The following is a 23,141-nucleotide window of genomic DNA, read 5'->3' as shown; positions in this document are numbered from 1 at the left end:
CATTTTCTGCAGTGTGTAAGAGAATACCTCAGTAAATAAAAGCTAAATTCTTGATGAACTTTTATTTTCCTGGCAATTTATGTTCACCCAAAGGTACCTAATTTATGCTTTGGAAGGCACTGCAGTTTTTCACACAATGAAGGCTGTAGAAAGTACCACATATAGACATATCATGTGTTTTAGTCCTCTGTTTCTACAATGCATTTTGCAGGCACGCATGGCTATGACCCATATAGAGAGAGTTGCGTCACGGTTTGATCTCAATGCAAATTGGGGTGCTATTGGCTGTAGTTCCAAACATTGAGATAGAAAGAGAACTTCCACTTTCCATTCTTACAATAGGAGTCTATGCTAGTGACGTAACTCTATGGTCTCGGCATGACCAATGCCCAGTTACTCCTGACTGTGCCCACAACTAGTTACAGGTCCAGAGGTGACCGAGCATTTGCACTGCAGTGGCCGGCCCCAGCCTCTGGAGCAGTTTCTCCCTACATATTAAGTTTGCTCACTTGGCCTAGCTTGTCTTATTTCCTGGCTTAAATTGTGTAATTTTTGTATGTTATGTTATGTTATTTAGTTTTTCTTTTTTCTCCTGTATGCTTGTTTTTTTCTACCTGACCTCGGCACTTTGGTTGACCACTGTCTTTGTAAATGTGCTCTATAAATAATAAAGTTGGATTTGATCTGATAAGGTCTATGCGGCCACTATTACATCAACCTGATTCCTATTTCCTTAAGTCGCTATTTTGTCATAATCCTAGAGAACAAGTAGGACAATGTCACGACAATAGAAGGTGATGGCTAAAAACCAGGAAGTAAGAGTTGAGTCTTCACATACAGTAGTATGTAGTTTAAGTACATTTTAAAAGATTGAGATATTAGTACTCCTGGTCAATATGATTGCTTTAAAGTTTTCCACGGAAATAGCAAACCTGTTGCAACTGTTGCATTTTAACTGGATATTGTGTTGTAGTGTGTGTGATAACAAGCTGTAGGCCTATGTTTGTTTGTATTGCTTATGTTATGTACAGTATATCGTTGTAACAGTGTTCATGTTGATCTCTTGGCCAGGTCACTCTGCGAAAAGAGACGTTAATCTCTCAACTAGAAAAGGGCGCTATGTGGAGTGCATCTCTGCCGGGCTGGGTTGCCTATAGCCAGGGCTGTGTAAGTCGTGGGTTGCAGCTGTCATGGTGCGAGGAAGACAGGGGAAATAGCATTTTTATGACACATACTGTACGGTACAACTTTCCATATTTGTGGAGCTCCTTATGCGCAGAAATGAAAGCATTTTTAGATGTGCCTCCCCCTTCAACATGCGATTCCAATTTGGGGTTGATGTTGCGTTCATGATGTATGGCGTTTTTTGTACGAAATCAGACAAATGTTTGAAGAGAATTACAGACAAATATGGAATATCTAATATTATGCAATATCAAAAACATGTTTGACTGTCATTGTCACATGACTAAAAAGGTTATGCGTTTTTTGGGTGGTGGGGAGATCTTTCTTTGTTTTGTTTTCTTTATTTAAAACATTGCCCTGACACATTTTGGCTGACATGACATGTGGTCTTAATTCATGAGGTGCACAGTGTGATGATCATATAAAGAAGATATAAAGATAAAATATAAAAATAATTCACTAACACAAATGTGTCATCAATTTAGCATTGCTTGCGTAATTGTACTTGCTGTACTGTTTGCTTTTTGTTAATAAAGCATTCAATACATTAATTAAACCTGTGATAAATAGTATTCATAACAACATTGTCTTCTTGTCTATCACCGACATAATTTCTTTTTTTTTTTAGCTCTAACATGTATCTGTAAATAGCTTTTCTCTGGCTCATTCCAGAAGAGCAGAATATTGGAATCGTTATAAAATGCATGAGTTTGAATAGCTTGTTTCAAAACACCAACATCATAATAGGTGCAATTTAGTGCACCTTTCTGAAACGCGCAACGGCCAGTTTTTCTTCTTCGTGCCGTTTTCTCAGGAGTTGGAGTGTGGTCAGCTGGGTCAGATCCAAGCCCCCTGTGTAGGGAGCATTCTGAGTGGAGCCTTTGGATGGAGGTTGCTGTTTGGGTTGTGGGTTGGTTTGGGGCGGTTTTGGGGGCTTGGCTATATTTCTTGCATATTCCAAGGCCTGGAAAAGACAGAGATGGAAATGAGGAGAGAGGGATAGAGTAGAATGAGTGATTGAGAGAAATTCACATTAATGAAGAAGAGAGAGGTTCTCTCAAATGTAATCCTAATCACATAGATTTCATTATATCCCAGTTTTACCCTCTTGCCACACAGAGACACACACCTTGCTCCTGGGAAGATTGTTGTCACTGCCTTCCAGCTCCTTGGCCGGCAGAAAGGGAATCCTACTTATCTTTTTGTTCTGCTCCCGGATCACATTTGAATACAGCTTCTGCCGTCTCATTTTCTCAGCATGATGGTGGTGAGAGAGAGAGAGAGAGAGAGAGAGAGAGAGAGAGAGAGACAGACAGGGAGAGAGAGAGAGAAAGAGGGACAGATTACAAAAGAGGGGTTTAATTAACTGAGCCATTTCTCTCTTAAGGCCCTTCTATTTGTATATACCCTCACCAGAGCCTCTCCACCCAGGCCAACAAAACATATACAACAAACCATTCAGCAGGCCTATCAACATTTACACATCATCATTCACTAATAGACTCGGCTGCGGAGGCTCACATGGCTCAATCTAGTGCAAATTGGCCAAACATGTCCACGTTTTGCAACTGAGGATTAACAAAACATACATCAAAGCACAAAGAGCACTTAACTTCTTATGGGTTATTCTCATTTGCTTTGTGAATCAAATTTGTATCTTTGGAGAGAGATGAAGAAGGCTATAAATGAGGGAGTGGCAGAAAACAAAGAAAGCCTTTGGACATGACACTAGCAGTGGACATCATGATTTGATGGAGACCAGTGAGTGACCAGTGAGTGCCAGTTGTCAAAAAAACTGGCACTCACATTGGTTTCTACATAAATAATAAAGACTATGAACTATAATAACTCATAATAATGAGTTATTACTAACTTTCATATTTACTTTTGCAAATATGAAAGTGGCTAAAAACAATTTATATAATTAAATCTTGCCATTTCTATTCTGTACACTCCACTTACACAGGCTGCTTAGAAAAGCCTCATCTGGTGAAAACACAAAAATAGCTGGGGAACAGCTACAGGGGATAGATGTGCACTGTATCTCTCTGAAGCATAGAGGCAATGAAAGAACAAGTACGCCTTGTTCTCCCTTCCAGTCAATGCATTGAGCTGACTGTTTTGAGCTTATTCACCATTTAGTGAGGGAAAAGATGTTTTTTAAGAGGGAGATTATCCTAAACACTCAAGTATGAACTCTTCTCTGAGGGAAAAGTAGAAGTAGGCTACTCACTGTCTTTTCAATGGCTGCTAGATCAGGTCCAAGCCCACGTAGATTGATATCTTGTATTAGGTATTTGTAATCTTTTAGGGTGTAAGGCTGGGAAAAGTAGACACACACACACACACACACACACACACACACACACACACACACACACACACACACACACACACACACACACACACACACACACACACACACACACACACACACACACACACACACACACACACACACACACACACACACACACACACACACACACACACACACACACACACACACACACACACACACACACACACACACACAAATATTTTAGATACACTCCTGAATCAAATTTTGATCATTTCTGATGAGTCTATAAAGTATTTTTGTAAGTGAAATATTTACATTAGTAAGAAGAATGTAAAGCATTGTACAGACCCCCAAAAAGGAAACGACAAAACAGATCAAATGGGTAACACTTTCTATACATCCCATTTCTATAATTCATTATAAAAGGTCAAAATAAGAGTTTGCAACTCTGCACACTGTACTGTAAAAGTAAACTACTCTGAGTCAATAGTTTATTCATGTTTGCATCTTGTCGAAACAATGTGGGTCAGCACAGAGACACTGCTCAATGACAAAACAATGGGGACCAAAAACATGGAAAAAAACAAAACACGTAAAAACAAAAAAAGCAAAATCACCAGCATGTGAATACGGTCAATGAAATGAAGACCTTTTGATGAGGCCATACAAGTATGCGTGCACGCGCATGTGCACGCGTGCATCATGCAGCAGCAATCCACAAGCTGCCCCGACGGCCCCACACAAAAGGGTATTAATCATTCCAGATTGGACTAGCTGCTCTTGGGGAAGGTGGGATCAGGCCAGAGAGAGAGAGAGAGGAGGGAAGGGGGTAGATCTCTTGAGATTTAGCCATTGGTCATGGACACAACGGGGAAGCTTCTTTTCAAGCACTCTCCCTCCTTTCCCAAGCCCTAAGTCATACTTGTATGCATTCATGCGTTGGAGCCATGGCTCTGCTGCTTTACAAATTGAGCTTGTAATCTTGTCAGACGTTCACCATGCTAACATGACGCCAGGAGACCAGAGAGGGCATGGTGTGGTGAATACAGTTTGACTAAAGTGCCCCCGTTCACTCTTAAAACGTGCACAAATGCTGGTATACACGTGCACATACACAACCGTCCACACAAAATGGTAAGCTTGTTAAGGCTAATCCTGCTCCTACACCGCCATCCAACATACAGTGGTGCATTACTGCCGCCACATCCCCCTCATATGACCATATAGTATTTGCTACAATCCACAGCAAGTCTCTTGAACTATCTGATTGGTGCGAAATTAAAAACATCATTGATGACACTAGGTGGGCGAAGATCGTATTTTGTTTTCACAACATAAGATTTTGACTATATACCGAGTGTCTGTGAGCATCTTGTGAGAACTTTCTCTTGCACTTCAGTGACCCGGCTATTCCCTGTGTTTGTAAATGTATCACTGTCTTGCTTCCTTTCACTTCTCTGTGTCCGTCATGCCTGATTTGTACTTGGTCACACGTCGTGATGCAATGTGTTGTGAGCTTGTAGATCGGCCATTTCTTGTGTTTGACACAATGTGCAACCAAGTATAACTCAGGCATCACACTTCAGTAGGGCTCACCTGCATGCAGAGCTCATGCTGATGGAACAAAAAAAAACAACAACAAGAACAGACAAATCATTAAATGTAAATGAGCATCTTTAGCAGGCATGCACCTCACAGACAGCCTATTGTCTCCCTCCTTAATCACCTCATCCTCTAACACAGCTTCAAATGGCTTTCATGGATCACATCGTCATCATCTCATAGCAATTAAGTGCATCTCACTGGGTGAAGACAATTAACCTGATGTTTTGTGCCTTAGCCACCAGACCCCCCCCCCCCCCCCCCCCGCCCCAACCCTTTTTAGATTAAACCGTTCTTGCATAGGAGCCGCTAAGGAGATTATTGGTGACTTTAAAAAGGACATTAATTTGTGTAACAGTCAGTGTGTGGTCAGTTTGTTCAGTCTTATTAAAAACCTAGAAATACAGAAACAATACTCCGTAGCCAATTATAAAACACTACTGCCGTTTCTAATTCTGTGTTAATGTTACATTTCAGCATGTCATCACAGATTAAAGGGGCTTTCTGTTTTGGAGAATAGGTCATGACTGACACACGCACGCGCGTGCGCGCACGCACGCACGCACACACGCACACACGCACACACACACACACACACACACACACACACGCACGCACGCACGCACGCACGCACGCACGTACGTACGTACGTACGCACACGCACACACACACACACACACACCTTGTAAGTGGCTCTCTCTGCCAGCTGCCTCTGTTTCTCCATCTGTGCCAGGTAGCCATCAGAGCAGCTTCTGGGAATAGGGTTCTTCCTCTGGGCTTGTTCACTCTGCCCACAGTGTCCAGAGTTCAGCTCAGGCTCTCCTCCTGACAGTGGCTTGACTATAGGGGGCAGCACTGTGTAGGAGCCTGAACGTTGGGATTGGCTTGAAGGCCTGACAATGTCATCCAGAAAAGGGCTAACGTAAACCTCACTTGGACTCCAATTCTGATTATTCTCCATGTGTGATGTTTGTTGTGGTAAAGGCAACCTACAATAGGACACACACACACACACACACACACACACACACACACACACACACACACACACACACACACACACACACACACACACACACACACACACACACACACACACACACACACACACACACACACACACACACACACACACACACACACACACACACACACACACACACACACACACACACACACACACACACACAATTGGTGGATTCATCATTAGATAAAGTACAATAAATACATTGCTGTATGGAAAATTAGTTTGTGTCTCATCTTCCACAGTCATGAAAAGGCAACAAGTTTTCACCTTTGACATCTTCCATGGCGCTTCTCCTGGGGCCAGCAGAGAAGGTCTCCGTTCAGGCCTTGCCTACGACACCCTAGGTCTGAGTTTGGTGAGGACAAGCTACGATGTGGGACCATGTCCCCTTGTCCCGGGCCGACATGAGGAGAAAACCTTGGGACGCGGGTGTCCCTGGTACAGGATGAGTCGAAATGAGTGTCATTAGCCGCAGGGGTCCAATGCAGGCTGTGGGGTGAGGCTAAAGTGATGACGGCGTCTCTGCCTCTCTGGTGCAGGAAAGGGAGAAGTTCGGAAGAGGTGCTAAGGTTGATGCTGAGGTTGATGGTGGGAAGAGCTGGCTGACGGTCAACAGGACTGGCCTGTGCCAACAGGGTAGGTTCAGGCGGTGACTCGGATGGCATACTGGTCACATGCTGTCTCCTGGAGAGCTGCGTGTGCGTGTCACCGAGCAAAATGATAGGCTGTGACAGAGAGGCGGCCTGGGTGTTGGGCTGCGCCTCAGCAGCAGGGGGGCTCACATGGCATCCTGGCCTGGCTCCTGCAGCTGCCAGGCCGGGAGGTCTGTTCTGTGACCAGGGCTGGTGGCCTCCTTTCTGCAGGTCCTTCTTCCGTTTTGTGAACTGAATGACCTGGGGTTAGAGTAGGATTAAGTGCAGATGAGAATGGGGGGGAAATGGGTGCTGTATTGCAGTGGTTCCGAAAGTGGGGTCCGGGGACCCCCAGGGGTCCTTGAGGGAGTTCCAGGGGGTCCCCACCTAAATTATAGTTTGGAACTAAATGGACCCTTATGGGTGTATAAATGGAACCAAATGGACCCTTATGCATTTGTACTGTATTTGTTAAATTAACATTGATTTTACAATATACTGTACATTAGAAATGCCATTAAATGGGGGTCCGTAGACTAATGCATGTCAAACTGGGGAAATTAAATGGGTTGAGAATCACTGCGTAAAAACCTTCTATTATGGGGGTCGGGTCCCTGGCATATCTTTTCATATGGGGGTCCGCGGGATAATTAGTGTCAATGTGGGGGTCCTTGACATGAAAAGGTTTGGGAACCACTGCTGTAGTATACAGAGCAGCTCACTACACCATGTAGACACATGTTTGAGTGCTCATCTATTTTGTGTACATTCGTCATGCATGAAAGCTATAGTGACATGGAAGTGTCAAGTCATGTATTATGCCATGTCATATCATATGCACTGGTTCTAATATTGTCTAGGAGGCCTATTATGGATGAAAACTCCATAATAGGCCTTGCATAATGCTTTTATAACTCTATAGGGTGTGTAGGATGGGTGACAAATTCCAAATGTACTTTGTCAATGAATTTAGCTTTCTCTCTCCATTCTGTCATAAACTATAGTAAAACCAAACCAAAACAGGGCGGCGGTGGCTCAGGGGGTAGAGTGGCTGGATGGTAACTGCAAGGTTGCCAGTTCGAACCCGGGCTCCCCCAGAGTTGGTGTCGAAGTGTCCTTGCACTATATATTTCTAAAACTATGAAACATTTCAAAGATTTCTTTTCAGGCAAACATGTCCACCGTAAGATGAACCTAAATAGGTTTGAATGGGGTTTCTATAGGTGTAAGTATGTAGGACTAGTAGCATGCCAAAGTTTGTGCTATTGCCATTGAGAATGCATTGGGCGTTTAAGTTCAAGCTGGTTGTGCTTTATTGTTACATAAGTAAAACTTATTTTTGTTTGGCTTCCTTCAGACAATGCAGCAGCAATAATATAATACGACAATATAATACAATATAATACGACATCAAAACAGCAAAACACAGCAAACAAAAAAGAATATAGAGTGCAAAAAAGAGCAAAAATATAATACGACATCAAAACAGCAAAACACAGCAAACAAAAATAGAATATAGAGTGCAAAAAAGAGCAAACAAGTGTAGAAAAAGAGTATCATATGTACATGTGCATGTTTTCCTTGTAGTAGGACAATTATTATTATTTATAGTATTCTTTTATTATTAACTTCACAGTAAGTTAAATAACAGTTTAAGTTAAATAACTGAGAAACTACAAATCATTTTAAAGTAAAAAGTTCCAGCATGTGTCTCCACAGTAAGTTGAATTATAAAAAGTGTGAATGGAGTTTCTAGGTGAAAGTGCTTTTTTGACGTGCCAATATCTGCCATTGAGCCCCATTGTGAATTTCTCAAATTTGAAAGCACTATATTTCTAAAACTATGAAACATTTCAAAGATTTATTTTCAGGCAAACATGTCCACCGTAAGATGAACCTAAATAGGTTTGAATGGGGTTTCTAGGTGTAAGTATGTAGGACTAGTAGCATGCCAAAGTTTGTGCTATTGCCATTGAGAATGCATTGGGCGTTTAAGTTAAATACAGGGGGGGACATATTTTGACAGCAGAAACTGCCTGTCATAATTTCTCCCCCCTTCATATTCCAAAGCCCCCCCAGGTACATTATATATTTAAACTATTTCCACAATGGTACACTTATTTTTTCAGTGGGTAGATCTTGTTGAGCTCGTCATTTTGAAAGTAGATCTCACGTCATAAATGTGTGGGCACCCCTGCTCTAGGCCTTGCATAATGCATTTATAACTCTGGAACTGTACTGCTTGTTGAGGGCCCTCCAATGTCTGGCTTTTTGTTGTGACGTCATGTGGCAGCCAAGTCTATGGACTTTTTAATGTTTGCTTTAAGCAGGTTCAGGTTTGGTTAAGGTAACATTTAGCCATATAGTGTCATTCTAAGTGAGGTCGAAAATGTAAAGAAGAGGGAGGAATTGAGGATATGTAGGGGGATAAGTAAGACGCACGAACGCGGGAAGCGAACGCAGCTCGTAAATTGCAATAACAATTAGAATAAATTACGTACTTTTTTAAGTTTTTTTTTGTTCTCTTTTTTTTTAAGTTAAGGTTTTTTTTAAAGTTTTTTCTTTTTAAGTTTTTTTTTAAAGTTTTTTCTTTAAGTTTGTTTTTAAGTTAAGTTTTTTTAAGTTAAGTTTTTTTTAAGTTAAGTTTTTTTTAAGTTAAGTTGTTTGTGTGTGTGTGTGTGTGTTAAGTGTGATACAGCTGCGCCCTCTGGTGGCGGGCGGGTGGTGTTACAGCGTGACACACACACAGACAAACAGACAGACAGACAGACATGATCTGCTGGGTCTCATAGTAAATGCTCACTGCGTTCGCAATAACTTAACATAGTCTACTATCTCTAAAGGTGGTGTGCAAAATGAAATGTCAAATCAAAATCTGCCTATTTACAAAGAAAAAGGAAAAAAAAAGACTGGCAAGCAGTGTTCGTTGAGAGGCACGATTCTTTCCCTGGTGTAAGTAGCGCTGGCTCTCTTCTTTGCATGATCTGGCTAAATTATTCTTCAGGGTCGGTGGGCCTCCGCCTCATGCATCTAATGCTGCTGATTTAGCAAACGCCAGCTTTGCCCATTCCAGGGGGAAAATATTTATACTCCTCCGCCTGGCAGCGTTAAGGTGGCTGCTCAAGTGCTCAAAATAATAATGCTCCTCTATTCCCTCCCCTTTCCGTCTCAGACGACCCTTTTCAAAGGCGTCTCCGGCATGGCTCCGCCGTGACATCTCTCTTAGAGATCATGTTTGCGTTCCGGGGAGTAAATGAAACGTCTGTGTGATAGTGCACCTACTGTGCGGATATTTTCATCTGGAGTGGTGAGCCCTTGCTGGCAGTTAAGCAATACGGCTGCCACACAGGCACACAATCACAGGCATTGGCACACATATGAATGACGGTCAATCAAGTGAAAAGGAAGGGGGGGGGGGGGTCTACCTTCAATTGTTGCGTTTTTTGGAGCCATCTCAGCTCTGGGTCTGAACTGTCCTCCTGGCTCCACTCCAGACCATCCGTCGGCGTCAGAATCACCTCCTCTGGAATGTCAAAGACCTTTTGGGCAAAATTGTTACAGATGGATTAAAGAAAATCAGTGATTTGTTTGTTGCCGTCTACAAGATATGGAACATAAACACCACATGATATGTTAATTTATGACATATTACCATGCCAGCAAGTAGCAAAGAACAACATGTAGATGACAGTGAGCTCCATAGACAAAAATAGTAAAAACACAAAGAAGCTACCAGCATAAGACTATACATTGATTAAAGGTTTCCTCAGCTAAAAAAAATGAAAAGAAATGCTCGCATTTCGTCCTTTATTGAATGATGCTCACTTGCCACTATCAATTCCCACTTTTTTCAAACCAATTACTGTTTCAATTGTTCCTAATGCACTCGTTTCTGGCAAGGAAATATCTTCTGTTAATGCTGTAATGAAAATCATTTAGTTAACTTTGGGCCCCCCTCAGCTGTGGAGGACAGTGCGAGTGGATCGATGGTATTGACGGGGTGAAGACTTCACTGAATGCCGCTAATTCTGTGGGCTTGAATAGGTGAAGGTCACTGAGAGGGAGTGGGTGCCGTTGTAATATATCCATCAATAAGTGTGTTTGCCATGTTATTGTATCCAACAGGCTTTAGGTTCTCCAGGAACTGAACACAAAAGCACCCTCTGTCTGATCTGGAGGATGGCGTGTTGATGACGGGTTTCCAAACGCAAGGCGATTGATTTGAAAACAGATGTTGAAAAGAGTGAGAACATTCAGTGGTGTTTGAATCATTCATCCGTACACAGTCAAATTCTCAGTGACCATTTATCCGTTAGTAACTCTGCGATCGTACAAAGGTCCATTTGTACAAAGTCCAAATGGACCCTTATAGGGTCCATTTGGACTTTGTACAATCATTACATTTGTAAAATGTCAGTTTTGATTTGAATTAACATTCAGGATTTTACTGTGTATTGTGCAGTACTTCTGTGGTATTCTGGCAAGGTGTAAAAGAGCCTTGTATGTGTATTGTCCAAATGACCAAATCGGGGAATCTTTTTGAAATAGAGAGCCAAATAGAGAGATATTTCAGAGTTGTGCACAGGTGGTGTTATGAGCTATTATGGCAGTGTTGAAAGGACAGCTGTGTGAAGATCACTAGCAGGTGTCTCAAACCATGATGTGTGCACGCACGCACACACGCGAGCGCACACGCACGCACGCACGCACGCACGCACGCACGCACGCACGCACACACACACACACACACACACACACACACACACACACACACACACACACACACACACACACACACACACACACACACACACACACACACACACACACACACACACACACACACACACACACACACACACACACACACACACACACACACACACACACACACACACACACACACACACACACACACACACACACACACACACACACACACACACACACACACACACACACACACACACAAGAATCAACAACAAGAATCCCAATGAGTTGGAGCAAATGACCAAGTCTCTGTTGTAGCATTTTTTTCAGCATGGTAAACTGTGTAATATATTTTTCTTTCTTTTTTTTCAATTGGTATAGGCTCGTAATTGCCTCTCAGTGAATCGATGCCACAACAAAGTCTGGGCAATTGTAACTCTGTATTACGTCCTGTACCCTCGGAAACATCTGCTTTTCGCAATGAAGACTTCAAAGGGCCTTTGGGTCCTGAATTGCATTTAGCAGCTATTGTGGCCCAGCCCAGGTAATCTTGATTAGGTGTTTAGACTGAGACAGGGTATACAGTGGCAGAGAGTTCCCCGGAGCTTTGGTCTAAAGCTATTAAAAGATTGTACATTATGTTCCCTTGGCTTTGAAGTAAGGGCCCACAAGACGAGAAGGGACTCTGGGGGTCGAGTGCAATAGCAGAAGATTGATCTGCTGCTTCTGTCTTTATCAAAGGAGGGCCCAGCTCGGGTGAAGCCCATCATTGCTACCACCACTCTGCCGCTCACTCGGCTAAGCTGTTGCCGTATTAGGAAATTGTGTAACATTTAATAACATGGCTAATTATTACAAGTGGCTTTCAGAAGTCCCCTGCCTTCAAAAGACCAAATAGGGGATTTCAGAGGAGCCTAGAAGTATCGTGCTTAGCTGGAATCAAGATAATGACTGGTGAAACTGATGTAATTTGGAGATGGAGTTGCCGTCTCTTCAAGTACATAATGGACATATGGGGGAAAATAAAAGGCAAGCTATGTGATCTTAGAAACATGGTTATTATGATTATGGATATTCTGCTTTAGTGTTTTGGGGATGCTTTACAGTCACTCAGTATCTCATTATCCTTTGATATTAAGCTAAAAGCCACCCAAACAAGTCTTAAATAGGCATACAAAACAAACAAAGGCAAGATAAAAACATAAGACCCTTCTTAGGGTAAAAAGTAGATTTTAAAAACGAATTAAAGCATAAAGACATAGAGTAAAAGACCTATGAGAAAAAGACTAAGCAAAAGCTTTGTTATAAATGTATGTTTTGAGTAATAATCAATATTTATTTAAGGATGTGTGGGAGTCTTCTTTCAGTATTCATTTAGCTACTCAATATCTTATGTGGTGAGTCATAATGCCATGGTAATAGACCCAATTCTTAAACGAATCAGACGAAGAAATAGGAAATGAGCCGCATGTAAATCGGTGACCTGTTCTTTCATGCCCTATGTCCCCCATTAAGCGAGACATGTCTTTGGGGAGACGAGGCAATGGAAAACTAATAAGCGAATTCAGGGGGAAAATGACAAAACACAAGGGTTTTAGGAGAGGGCGAGGCTCTGGCTCTGTTTACCGTTCCACAAAGCTAACGGCTCTTGACTATGTAAATGGAGATGATATGAGACATTGTAGCAGGCCGGGGCTCAGATGGGTGAACAAGGTTGGGGGTATTATAGACTGCAAACAGTCATATGTCTCGGCAAATGGGGAATGCAGGCCGTTCCAGCCAATTATGCCACTGTGCCAGGTGCAGTGATATCTAAGAGGCTATTGGTAACCATGCTTCTCTGATGTTCTTGTTGTACACATCAACTCATAATAGGCACTGTATGGCTAGACATGGCCCTCTTTTTACAGGGCAGCGGGGAGGACAGTTGGATTTGTTCATATTTTTCCTTGGCTAAATTAATATCCCCGCTTCAGAGCAAGTAGGATAGGATATTGGCTTGGCTTAGATATCTGGATACTCTGATGATGTGACCTTATGAGCATTATGCTGAAAAGTAAACAGGCATAATAGTATATTTTCTGCAATGTGTGTGTGTGTGTGTGTGTGTGTGTGTGTGTGTGTGTGTGTGTGTGTGTGTGTGGGGGGGTATCATTCAAACAACTGGCTAATTGTGTTCAGGGTTTCATGAACACAGAAAAAATATGCATAGTACAAAGCAAAATTGTGAGTGTTCATTTCACTCCTCGAGTGTGAAAATGTACCATTGCTTGGAAAATGCCAATCTCTGACAAATGTGTAGCAAAGAACCCACAACGGCATGTGTTAGAGCACTAACAAGCCCAAGGACTGACCCCTGCATAGAAGTGCTCTCAGGGAAGCCTCACCTCATTCAATACCGATATTAAGGCATTGCAAATCACATCACAACACTATTATCCAACCTTATATCTGAGAATGCCCCACATTCTCACTCCTGTAGTTGGTGTTCGATTTGTTGAAAATAAAAAAGCAAAGGAAAAGAAGGCAGAGGGATGACATTTTCTTAACCACTTAAGCCTAAGCAAAAATAGCCGATCTACAAGCTCAACGCCTCACACCTGAACACGCTGAGCAGTGAGCTGCTCTTATCTCTCTCTCTTATTTTTATTTGTTTTACAACCCTAACCCTAATCTCAAAATAGGGATGGCATGGTTAATGTGTTTAACATAATCTTTTTGTTACACTGTTAAATTGTGACATTATCAAACATTAATATAAAGAATATCAGTCTACATTTCACAGAAGGAAATGTATCAAAAGCAGAAGCATGGATCCCCTCATCCTGTTAAAGCCTCATAACACCATTGTGGCCTACCAGAACCTTATGAGTTAATTCATTTAAATAATTATAAGCCTATACACTGTGAAATCTATAGGACTAAAGCAGAAATACAATTACTACTCTGCTAATTACCATGTTATATGGATATGAATAGATTTTTCAAATTGTATAATTTATTAGTGGTATGATCATTGTAACATCACCAAATATTCAGTCAACAATATGCCGTTAAGACAGGTCTTACTATGCACCTTTGGCACCCTCATACCAGCTCAGTGGCCTTGTGGTTAGAGTGTCCGCCCTGAGACTGGGAGGTCGGGGGTTCAATCTTTGGCCGGGTCATACCAAAGACTCTAAAAATGGGACCCAGTGCCTCCCTGCTTGACACTCAGCATCATAAGGGTTGGATTGGGGGTAAGTCCCTGCGACATACTAGCGTCATGTCCAGGGGGTGTACTTGTACATCAAGCTGCCTCACGCTACAGAAACAGGAGATAGGCTCCTGCCCTATGGGCCCCAAGGCTCGGCAAGGCTACTTACTACTATACTTACTTTGGCACCCTCATACCTTCAAAGCCTGATCCAACCCTACAACTCATCAGATCAGCTAATACAGGAAAGCTAGTCTGCACGTATTGTGAGAAAACATGTCTAGAAAATGTACTGTATAACAATTCAAAAAAGAAACGATCCTTATGTGCTCAAATCAGTGCCGGCATGCTTCGCCTTCATATTGAGATGGGTAGATATGAATGAATGTATTGTTGAGGAGGATAGATTATGTGGTTTGTGTGATCTCAAGGAAATTGAAATTGAAAATGTATTGTATTGTATTGTCCATCCTACATCTATCAGGCAGATATTTTTATTAAGGTGGATCCAAAATATAAATGTGTGTGGGTGGATGACTCAGAGAAACTGAAACGTCTCTTTCAATAGGCCAACGACATTTTTTCATCTGCTTCATTTCTTGAAAAGGCCTGGTCAATGACGAGGAGGGCTATGTAAAATGGCAGGGTCTTATTTGTTCTCTTTTCTTGAATATATGTGTACTGTACGCATGTTTATCTATGTGGCATGCATAAGGCAGGACGTAATACCAACAGGAACTGTTAATGACAGTTGTTTTCTTTTTGTGTAATGTGTCATATAATCCCATATATGGGATGGGCGACAATGGTGGCATGGCATGAAAATAAAAATGTCATTTATTCAGTCATACAGGGAAGCTGTCTGAACCATCCCTGAATCACCCGGGACAACGCTTCACACATCCCAGACTCTGCTCTCTCCTGGTTCCTAAACTGTGAAACAAACTCCTTTCCGCCGTTCAGACTACACCTCAGCCGTTAGCACTTCACTCTGCCCGTACCCCTCCCTGCCACCTTCTGATCGATTGATGCCAGCGACTGACCAAGATGTGACTAACATGAAGCCATACTTTGGTCATTCGTTATCATGTCTTAGGCTTACTTTGTTTTCCTTGACTATATGGAATACTATAATTTGTATAGTATATTGTTTAGACTGTTGCTAGGTTCTTGGTTTACCTGTGATCCTAGTTTCCTGAGGCACTACACTGTCTCTCTGCATTCAATGTATGTGATTACCTTGCTTATTGTAAGTCACTCTGGATAAGAGCATATATGCTAAATGGCTAAATTGTCAATTGTAGCCAAAGAACATTGATCATCAGTCACCATTGACTTTTTATACATATATAACAAGGTTTTTAGCTAATAGGTTAGTCAGGCCCTTATCAACCATCTTGGGTGTTAAGTTACAGTATGTTAGGGTAGCTCCTGGTGGCTGTTCCTGTAACTGCAAAATCTTTCAGGACAGAAAAAGGACAACATTGTGGATATGGCAAGTCTCCTGGTCACCGTTAATATGTAAAGTGGTAATAATAATAATAATAATAATAATAATACTGGATAACTTTCTATCTTCTACATACCTGATCCAACGTATTATGTGTTTCTTGTTTCATTGTGTAGGCCTTCAGATAGGAGCCACATTTGGCTGTGTCGCGACCAAGCGTAATTTTATTACGCTCGACAACGTCCTCTCTCCGTGTTTCTACCTTTCTGCATAAGAGTTCAGGATTCTTCCATTTAGAGAGACTCTGTTTCTTGGTTGCAACCTGCTGAGATGGACCCAACTCATGCTGAGAGTATGACAGAATCTCTTGCTCATCACATCTAACAGGTATTTTCTCTTCGTCTCCATGTTCAGGAAAGTCATTCTGGGTTTCACTGACGTGGTTGTGGGTCTCCTCATTTCTGACTTCACTGAGTTTTCTCTCTGATCTCTCATCTAAAGTATAATGCTGATGTACATGAGGGCGGCAGGGAGATTGTACAGATACAACTGTGCTAGCTTCGCTGTGCTGTTGGTGTAGGTGGTAGGGCTGTTCACACTCGTTGGCAGTCGTTCTGTGTGGCGCCTCGGCAAGAGCTGGACCTCTAATGACAACGTATTGACATCCTCCTTTCGTGGACAGGACCTCGTTTTCATCACACCTCTGCTCAGATATGGTACTGTCCTTTTTGGTATCCACTTCAAAGGAGAGGTGTGGACTCTCGTTAAAATGCCCTGCTTCCTTGAGATTGGTCCTCCAGTTGGGATCATAGCGCAGGTCTGAAAAAGCATCATCAGAGGACTGTCTGCAATAAAAGAATGAACATGGCAATAAAGGCCCAAAGATCAACAAAAGCGCAATTTAAGCATACATCACCTACCTATAACTCAACTATACCCCCTTTATTATAATAAAATAAACTATTAAGCACATTAGACACCCCCCGGTGTCCCAATTTTGGTTATGACATTTCCATTTAAAAAAGTTCTCAAAAATAGCAGATCTACGTTGTAAAGTTGCCCGAATGGCCATGGCAAGGCTCCAAGAACAGTCCAGAGATGTACATTGTGGATTTTTATTTTTGCCCAAACGTCCACAGTGTAGTTTTACTGACCAAAAGTTCAAAAATACAGAAATGAGGAAACTAAATAAACACTTGAGGAAAACCCGAATGGGGTGCATACGTTGGTTAAACAGTCTTTTTTGTTGCTCCGTTTACCTTTCACATGCAGTTTGTTCTCATTTGTTATAAAAACTAATGAAGAGAATGTTAAAAAAACAAAAAAACAAAAGACCTGTCATTAGTCCGACAACACCGTCGCTCCCGACATGCATGGCAGGTTAAAACTAACCCGTGCTGCGGGTTAAAAATCACCCTTGGCTCCCGACATGTGGTGCAGGTTAAAACTAACCATGGGCGGCGGGTTAAAAAGCCCCCTGCGTTTAGGTTAGGTTTTTGGGTAGGGTGTCGGACTAATGCCTGTCAGACTGTTAGTACGTCAGAAACACAAATCCACACAAATTAACTAAACCCAACTGGTTAAGAACTCTCTTCAGGCTATACCTTGATCACACAAGACCCTGTAGCTCTCCCTCAGGGTGTTACCTGTGTTCCTGCCCACATTTAACTGCATGTATGTCCCTGCAGCCTCCCTTAAATAGGGAGTGGATCCTACCACCAGACACAAAATCAATAGTAGCAACAATTTTTACAAATACTTCCAAAGTTCCATATAAATACTTTCATAAATAACCCCTTGCATAAAAGTAACCTAAACATTCTTAAAGATGCGTTACAATTAAACGTATAACTTAGTGTGAAAACTCAATGACAAATAAACACATGACTCAAAGCATAGGGAACACCCCTCTACTGCATATCACTTGGCCCCTTCCTATACAAGGGAATTGCCACCAGCAGTGCAAGAGAGACAACTTTATTTGGGCTTGGGGCAACCAGAAGGTAACACACAGGGAGAGCTGCTATAGGGGCCCTTGATGGAAGGGTTCATAATAGTTTCTCAAGTTCTGTGTGTGTGTGTGTGTGTGTGTGTGTGTGTGTGTGTGTGTGTGTGTGTGTGTGTGTGTGTGTGTGTGTGTGCGCGCGTGCACGGGTGAATATGTGTATAGGGTCTACATAATTCGTAACATCGCGATGCATTGTGAGCTTGCAATCCAGCTTTTTTTGTTTGTCAGGTGAAACCTGACTAATGAAAACTCATGAAACGTAGACGACCTAGTCATAGTCACCACCTAGTCATACTGAATGCCTAGTCCTGATTGGCTGCCACACGCTGCCTAAGCCAATGGGAGTGTAGTATGATTGCCTGCCTCCTAAGCTATGCCACACGCACAGCGGAAGGGCTGATTTCCACACCACAGCGAGCAAGCTTTACCACCGCAGCCTCGAAGCGAAAACAGCTGCTAATGTTATGAGCTGGACAGCAGGAAAGCCACAACAAAACACTGTCATTGAACCACGCACAGAACGTCGGAAACAAACGCAAACAATGGCAGCGAGGCGTGAGGTTGTGACACACAAACATACACGTTACTAAAATAATAATCATACTAATATGGGGGGGGGGGGGGATCATTGTGATCACTGTGATCATTTCTTGTTTATTATAATTTTAGCTATAGGTTGTCTCCCTATATGGAGCTCAAGGTGAAAGCCTTCGTTATTTCACTTAGGCCCCTTTTCCACCGGTTGGTTCCCAATGCGAACCGGTTCAGTTCTTTTTGGTTCCTAGTTCATGAGCCAGAGCTCCAAAATTGGAACGTTAATTATGAATTGAGTGGGCAAAACCATACCTATATTAAATTGTTATCACCATGAAACTTCCCCAATTGATTACTTACACGAAGACAATGATTTATTGTATTATCATTTTTACATTTTTGAGTGGTGCAAACCACTCCAACAACCAGCTTTGTCTGTATCTGTGTATGTGTACCACTCAGTTCACACGGGTGTGATTTTTAAATATGCAAATGCAAAATAATCGAAAATATGAATAAGCTATACTGTGGAAGGGTTATCATGTATTAATTTACTTGTATTGATCCTATAAACAATTTAATATAGGTCTAGTTTTTCACACCAATTTTGGAGCTGTGGCTCATGGACTAAGAACCAAAAATAACTGAACCGGTTCCCATTGGGAACCAACCGGTGGAAAGGGGGTCCTAGAGCTCCATATATGGAGACAACCTATAGCTCCATGTATGGAGACAACAGCGATATCCAGCGCTGACATCAGACTATAGTAGAAACCTCATATAGTATGGATATACACGCCTGGCATCGTCATGGTGACCTTCGGTCGCAATTAATATATTTATAAACCTATACCATGGTCTATAGGCCTATGGTTTGTTTAGAACTCATAGGCCTTCCATGTCTGAAGTAAGATTTTTTTTTTTAATCCTGAGTGCAACACAGGCATAAAAGGTCAAAAGACCAGGAGACATTACACCATTATTAGATTGATGATATCCATAGACAAAGAGGGCTAGAACTTATTTGATATAAGCCGTCTTCTGAAATTGAAACAGAGTGAGCCTGTATTTAGAGCTCATTTACGTACTTACACCTCCAGGCTCACTAATGAGGTGTGTTTGACGACTAGTAGTGGGGGTAATGGTTGACAAACTGCAATTTTCAGCTTATGAAATGGCTTGAAAATTGCAGGCTCTTTCTGATGGTGATGAAAAGATCTCATTAAAATAAATAGCAGAGAGCCTCTTTGTTGTGCTTACAGGGAGGACAAGGGTAGCCTACTCCTCTCGCCATGATGTTGAGCGATGGGGGTTGCCTTCGTGTAGGGCCCTTCACTTCTATGAGGCCAGAAGGGTAAGGGATGGCTCACTAATGACTCAGACAAGTTGGAGAAATGCATTAGAGGTAACATGCAGCTGGGTGACACTACCTCACACACTGGCAAAACAGCACATGGCCTATTATTTCTTGCCTATGCCACAGAGATACATAACCACATACCACAAAGGTGGCAAAAGCGAGTTACAAACTACAAACAGATGTGGGCATCCTTTAGTGTGATTTCAAGAGAAATAGGAGCACAGAGGGATGAATAGAGCTGCTTAAATAGGAATCTTCTGCTTGAATAGAGAGTGCCAATTCAGGATTTGTTAAAGTTGGCCACGCATTGGCCAGCATTGTGGGAAAGGGGTCGTCCACTTTGAGGCGGCTATCAATAGAGGGGACTATGAGAATATGATGATGGCTCACTGTGAAATGGAGCCTTTTTGTAGGAATGTGTCATGGTCATTTTCACTGAAACAATATATTTGGGAAGTGGATCCACACATGGCGGATACCAATCTCTACAGGTTAATGACAGGGAGGAGGGAGAATGGTCCTCCAGACAGGTTGTGCCCATGGGAGAGAGAGACAACAGATGCGGTGTCGTCATGCTCCTCGTCACCATAGATTCCTACATCTGCCCCCTGAAGAGAGTGGGAGCAACAGAAAAGGGAGAGACCTCCTTTGCACTGATGATGACCATCGTTGTTAATGGACCACAGAGTGACCACTTATTGTGATCCATCCCAAACATAACAAAAATCTAATTTCCCTTAAATGAAAGCAGTTATTCTGAAAGCACCTGAATTAGGCCATCCTTGCCACAATAAATTGTCAGTGCCCACATCTCATTAAATGACTGCAGCGGACTCATTGTCGAATGATGAATGAAAGCTATTTATCTTTTATCTTCTATGTGCTATTTAAAAAGAGAGAGAGTTTGTTAGCGCAGCTCAAGCTATTGTATTGCACATAAGCAGTGTTATTATCAGCTTAATTTTAATTAATTTGTCAGTAGAAATAGTGACATTTCAATGCGATAGACAAACTAATGAAGAGCACGAACCACATAATGGTACATAGTTTACATAATGGCCCATTTCTGTTCAATTATTGTGACAGACTGGAAAGTGTAAAAGGATGAGCAGGCTACTCAACTAAAACCTAATGTAATTACATTTTGTGTTTCATTTGTTGAAGTCATGTTTGTTTGTGCCTGCCTCTCCCAACTATTTAGCCCCTTAAAAAGCTACACAAATATTTGAAACTCACTTCTGATCAACTTTTCATGAATAATAGAATAGGAATTATGCTTTTTATGTTTCCTTGTAATCTATAAGGATAATCAGATGGTTTTATGACATAGGCTTTATTTCATTGTGAACTGTCGCCTTTTTTTCTTAATTGTTTGATTGGTCCATAATACCAGGAGTGTATATAAACCTTTGAATCACATAGCAAAATAATCCCAGAAAAATCCGGAATTGATTGGTTAAAAGATTTGTGCAGGCAAAAGGGAAAAAAAGAAAGGAAAATGATTACCATAAAATTCTGCTTAAAATATAAATTATTGAAAGCAGTATGTATATTGAGAACATTTGTAAGTCTTGCTGTACATAATTTCACAACCGTGTAGATAGGCTGATCTTTGTGGGTTGTGATGGTCACTGTCACCACCTAGTCATACTGAATACCTAGTTTAAACAAAGGTCTCGTCATATTAGTTCAAAATTGAAATACAACCAGTGTTGATGGTGGTGAATCACTAGATTCAGTACAATCAATTACTGCCATCTACAGACCAAAGTCTTTAAGTACACTTGTTTTCAGCCTGTAACATGCTATACTGCAAGTTTTCACTTTTGGTCTTCTATCAGCCCCTGTTGTTTGGAAGTAGATAACTAACTCTAATGCAAAAAGGAGGTATAATGTGCTTTAAAGGAGATAGGACAACTCGTCTCGCATAGTAGATTTGACATAGTGTCAATGTTTGTGTCACTGGCAAAATGTGACAGAATTTGACAGAATTATTTCATTATGTGTAGTGCTGGACGTATAGTATAGTATACAACCACTATACTATATTTGTCTTGTAAGGACACGTGAGCTTGTAGATGTGCAGAATGTTCTCCCCCAGATTCTGGCGCCAAGGGGTGATAACATTCGAAGCGGGTGCAACAAGGACGGTAGGGTTCATGTGGTTAAGAAATTACTATAGCCAGTTAGTCTGTTTCCTACCAATGGTGAACACACCATAATTTAGGCTACTTTCTGTGAATAATCAATATCTCATTTGAATATCAAAATGGCCATTTATGACATTAGTGACATAATCATGATATTACATAAAGTGCTAAACTCTTTACCTTGACAGATCTCTTTCATTTGTGTCCAGAGGTCCATTGGAAGCTTCAATTGTGGACAGTAGAGGGATGTTCTTCTCAAACTCTTGTGCAACTATGTCCAGACTATCATACACTTGAAGAGCTTCTTCTTCAGCTTCATTGTTGAACATCGCCTCATGTTCTTCTGTCTGATGCAAGAAGCTGCTTGTTTTCTCCTGTTGGCTTTGTATGCAGTTAGTTGTTTTATTGCTGCCTATTCGCTTTTGAAGATCCTGTTGATAGGCCTTCTCCTGGGCCAGGCTTTCAGTATCAGACTCAGGGCCAGGGGAGTCCCACGGATTGAGAGGAACTTGCTCTGGTGAAGGAGGCGCAACTTGAGCATCCTTCGTGTATGTTTTTCCATGTCTGAGGTCTTTATCCATGTTTGTGTAGCTAGCCTCTGGGAAAAGATTATTGCTTCATTATGCTGTGTCCATAGATCACGGCAGCCCTTTCAATCTTGTAGTAGGCCTATAAGAAGATGACAGCATACAATTGGAGTTGGGAAGAAGTGGAGAAATCTGAAACTGAGTTCCATTAAAATGCTTAAATTAAATTATTTAAAAGGGACAAAGACAAAAAAGCCAATATGCCTACATTCATCATGCCTATACTGATGTGTGACATTGAGGGGTCACAATACACAATCCATGCTGTAGTAGGCTAATGGACAGGCACTGACAATACATTTTAAATGCCTTCCCTTCATTTTCTTACTTGGAGCATGCAATTTGGAGGCATAACAACAGTACAAATACAAAATCACTTGAAACACAATTCCTAGTTA

The 23,141-nt window shown here is 41.7% G+C and overlaps 1 protein-coding gene across 1 annotated transcript; it reads right to left on the bottom strand.

Moving 5' to 3' along the window:
* Window positions 1–1,561: 1,561 nt before the first annotated feature.
* jhy (junctional cadherin complex regulator) lies at window positions 1,562–22,737 on the bottom strand (the record flags this gene model as incomplete). The annotated part of the gene is made up of 8 exons (XM_079508036.1): window positions 1,562–2,149; window positions 2,315–2,443; window positions 3,419–3,505; window positions 5,772–6,078; window positions 6,384–7,009; window positions 10,174–10,287; window positions 16,241–16,949; window positions 22,337–22,737. The coding sequence occupies 8 exons, from the start codon at window positions 22,735–22,737 to the stop codon at window positions 1,940–1,942; spliced, it is 2,583 nt and encodes an 860-aa protein (XP_079364162.1). The 3' UTR covers window positions 1,562–1,939.
* Window positions 22,738–23,141: the final 404 nt, after the last annotated feature.

This window comes from Electrona antarctica, assembly GCF_951216825.1.
Source record: "Electrona antarctica genome assembly, chromosome: 8".
NCBI classification, from domain to species: domain Eukaryota; kingdom Metazoa; phylum Chordata; class Actinopteri; order Myctophiformes; family Myctophidae; genus Electrona; species Electrona antarctica.
This window is presented reverse-complemented; position numbering and strand designations above follow the sequence as displayed.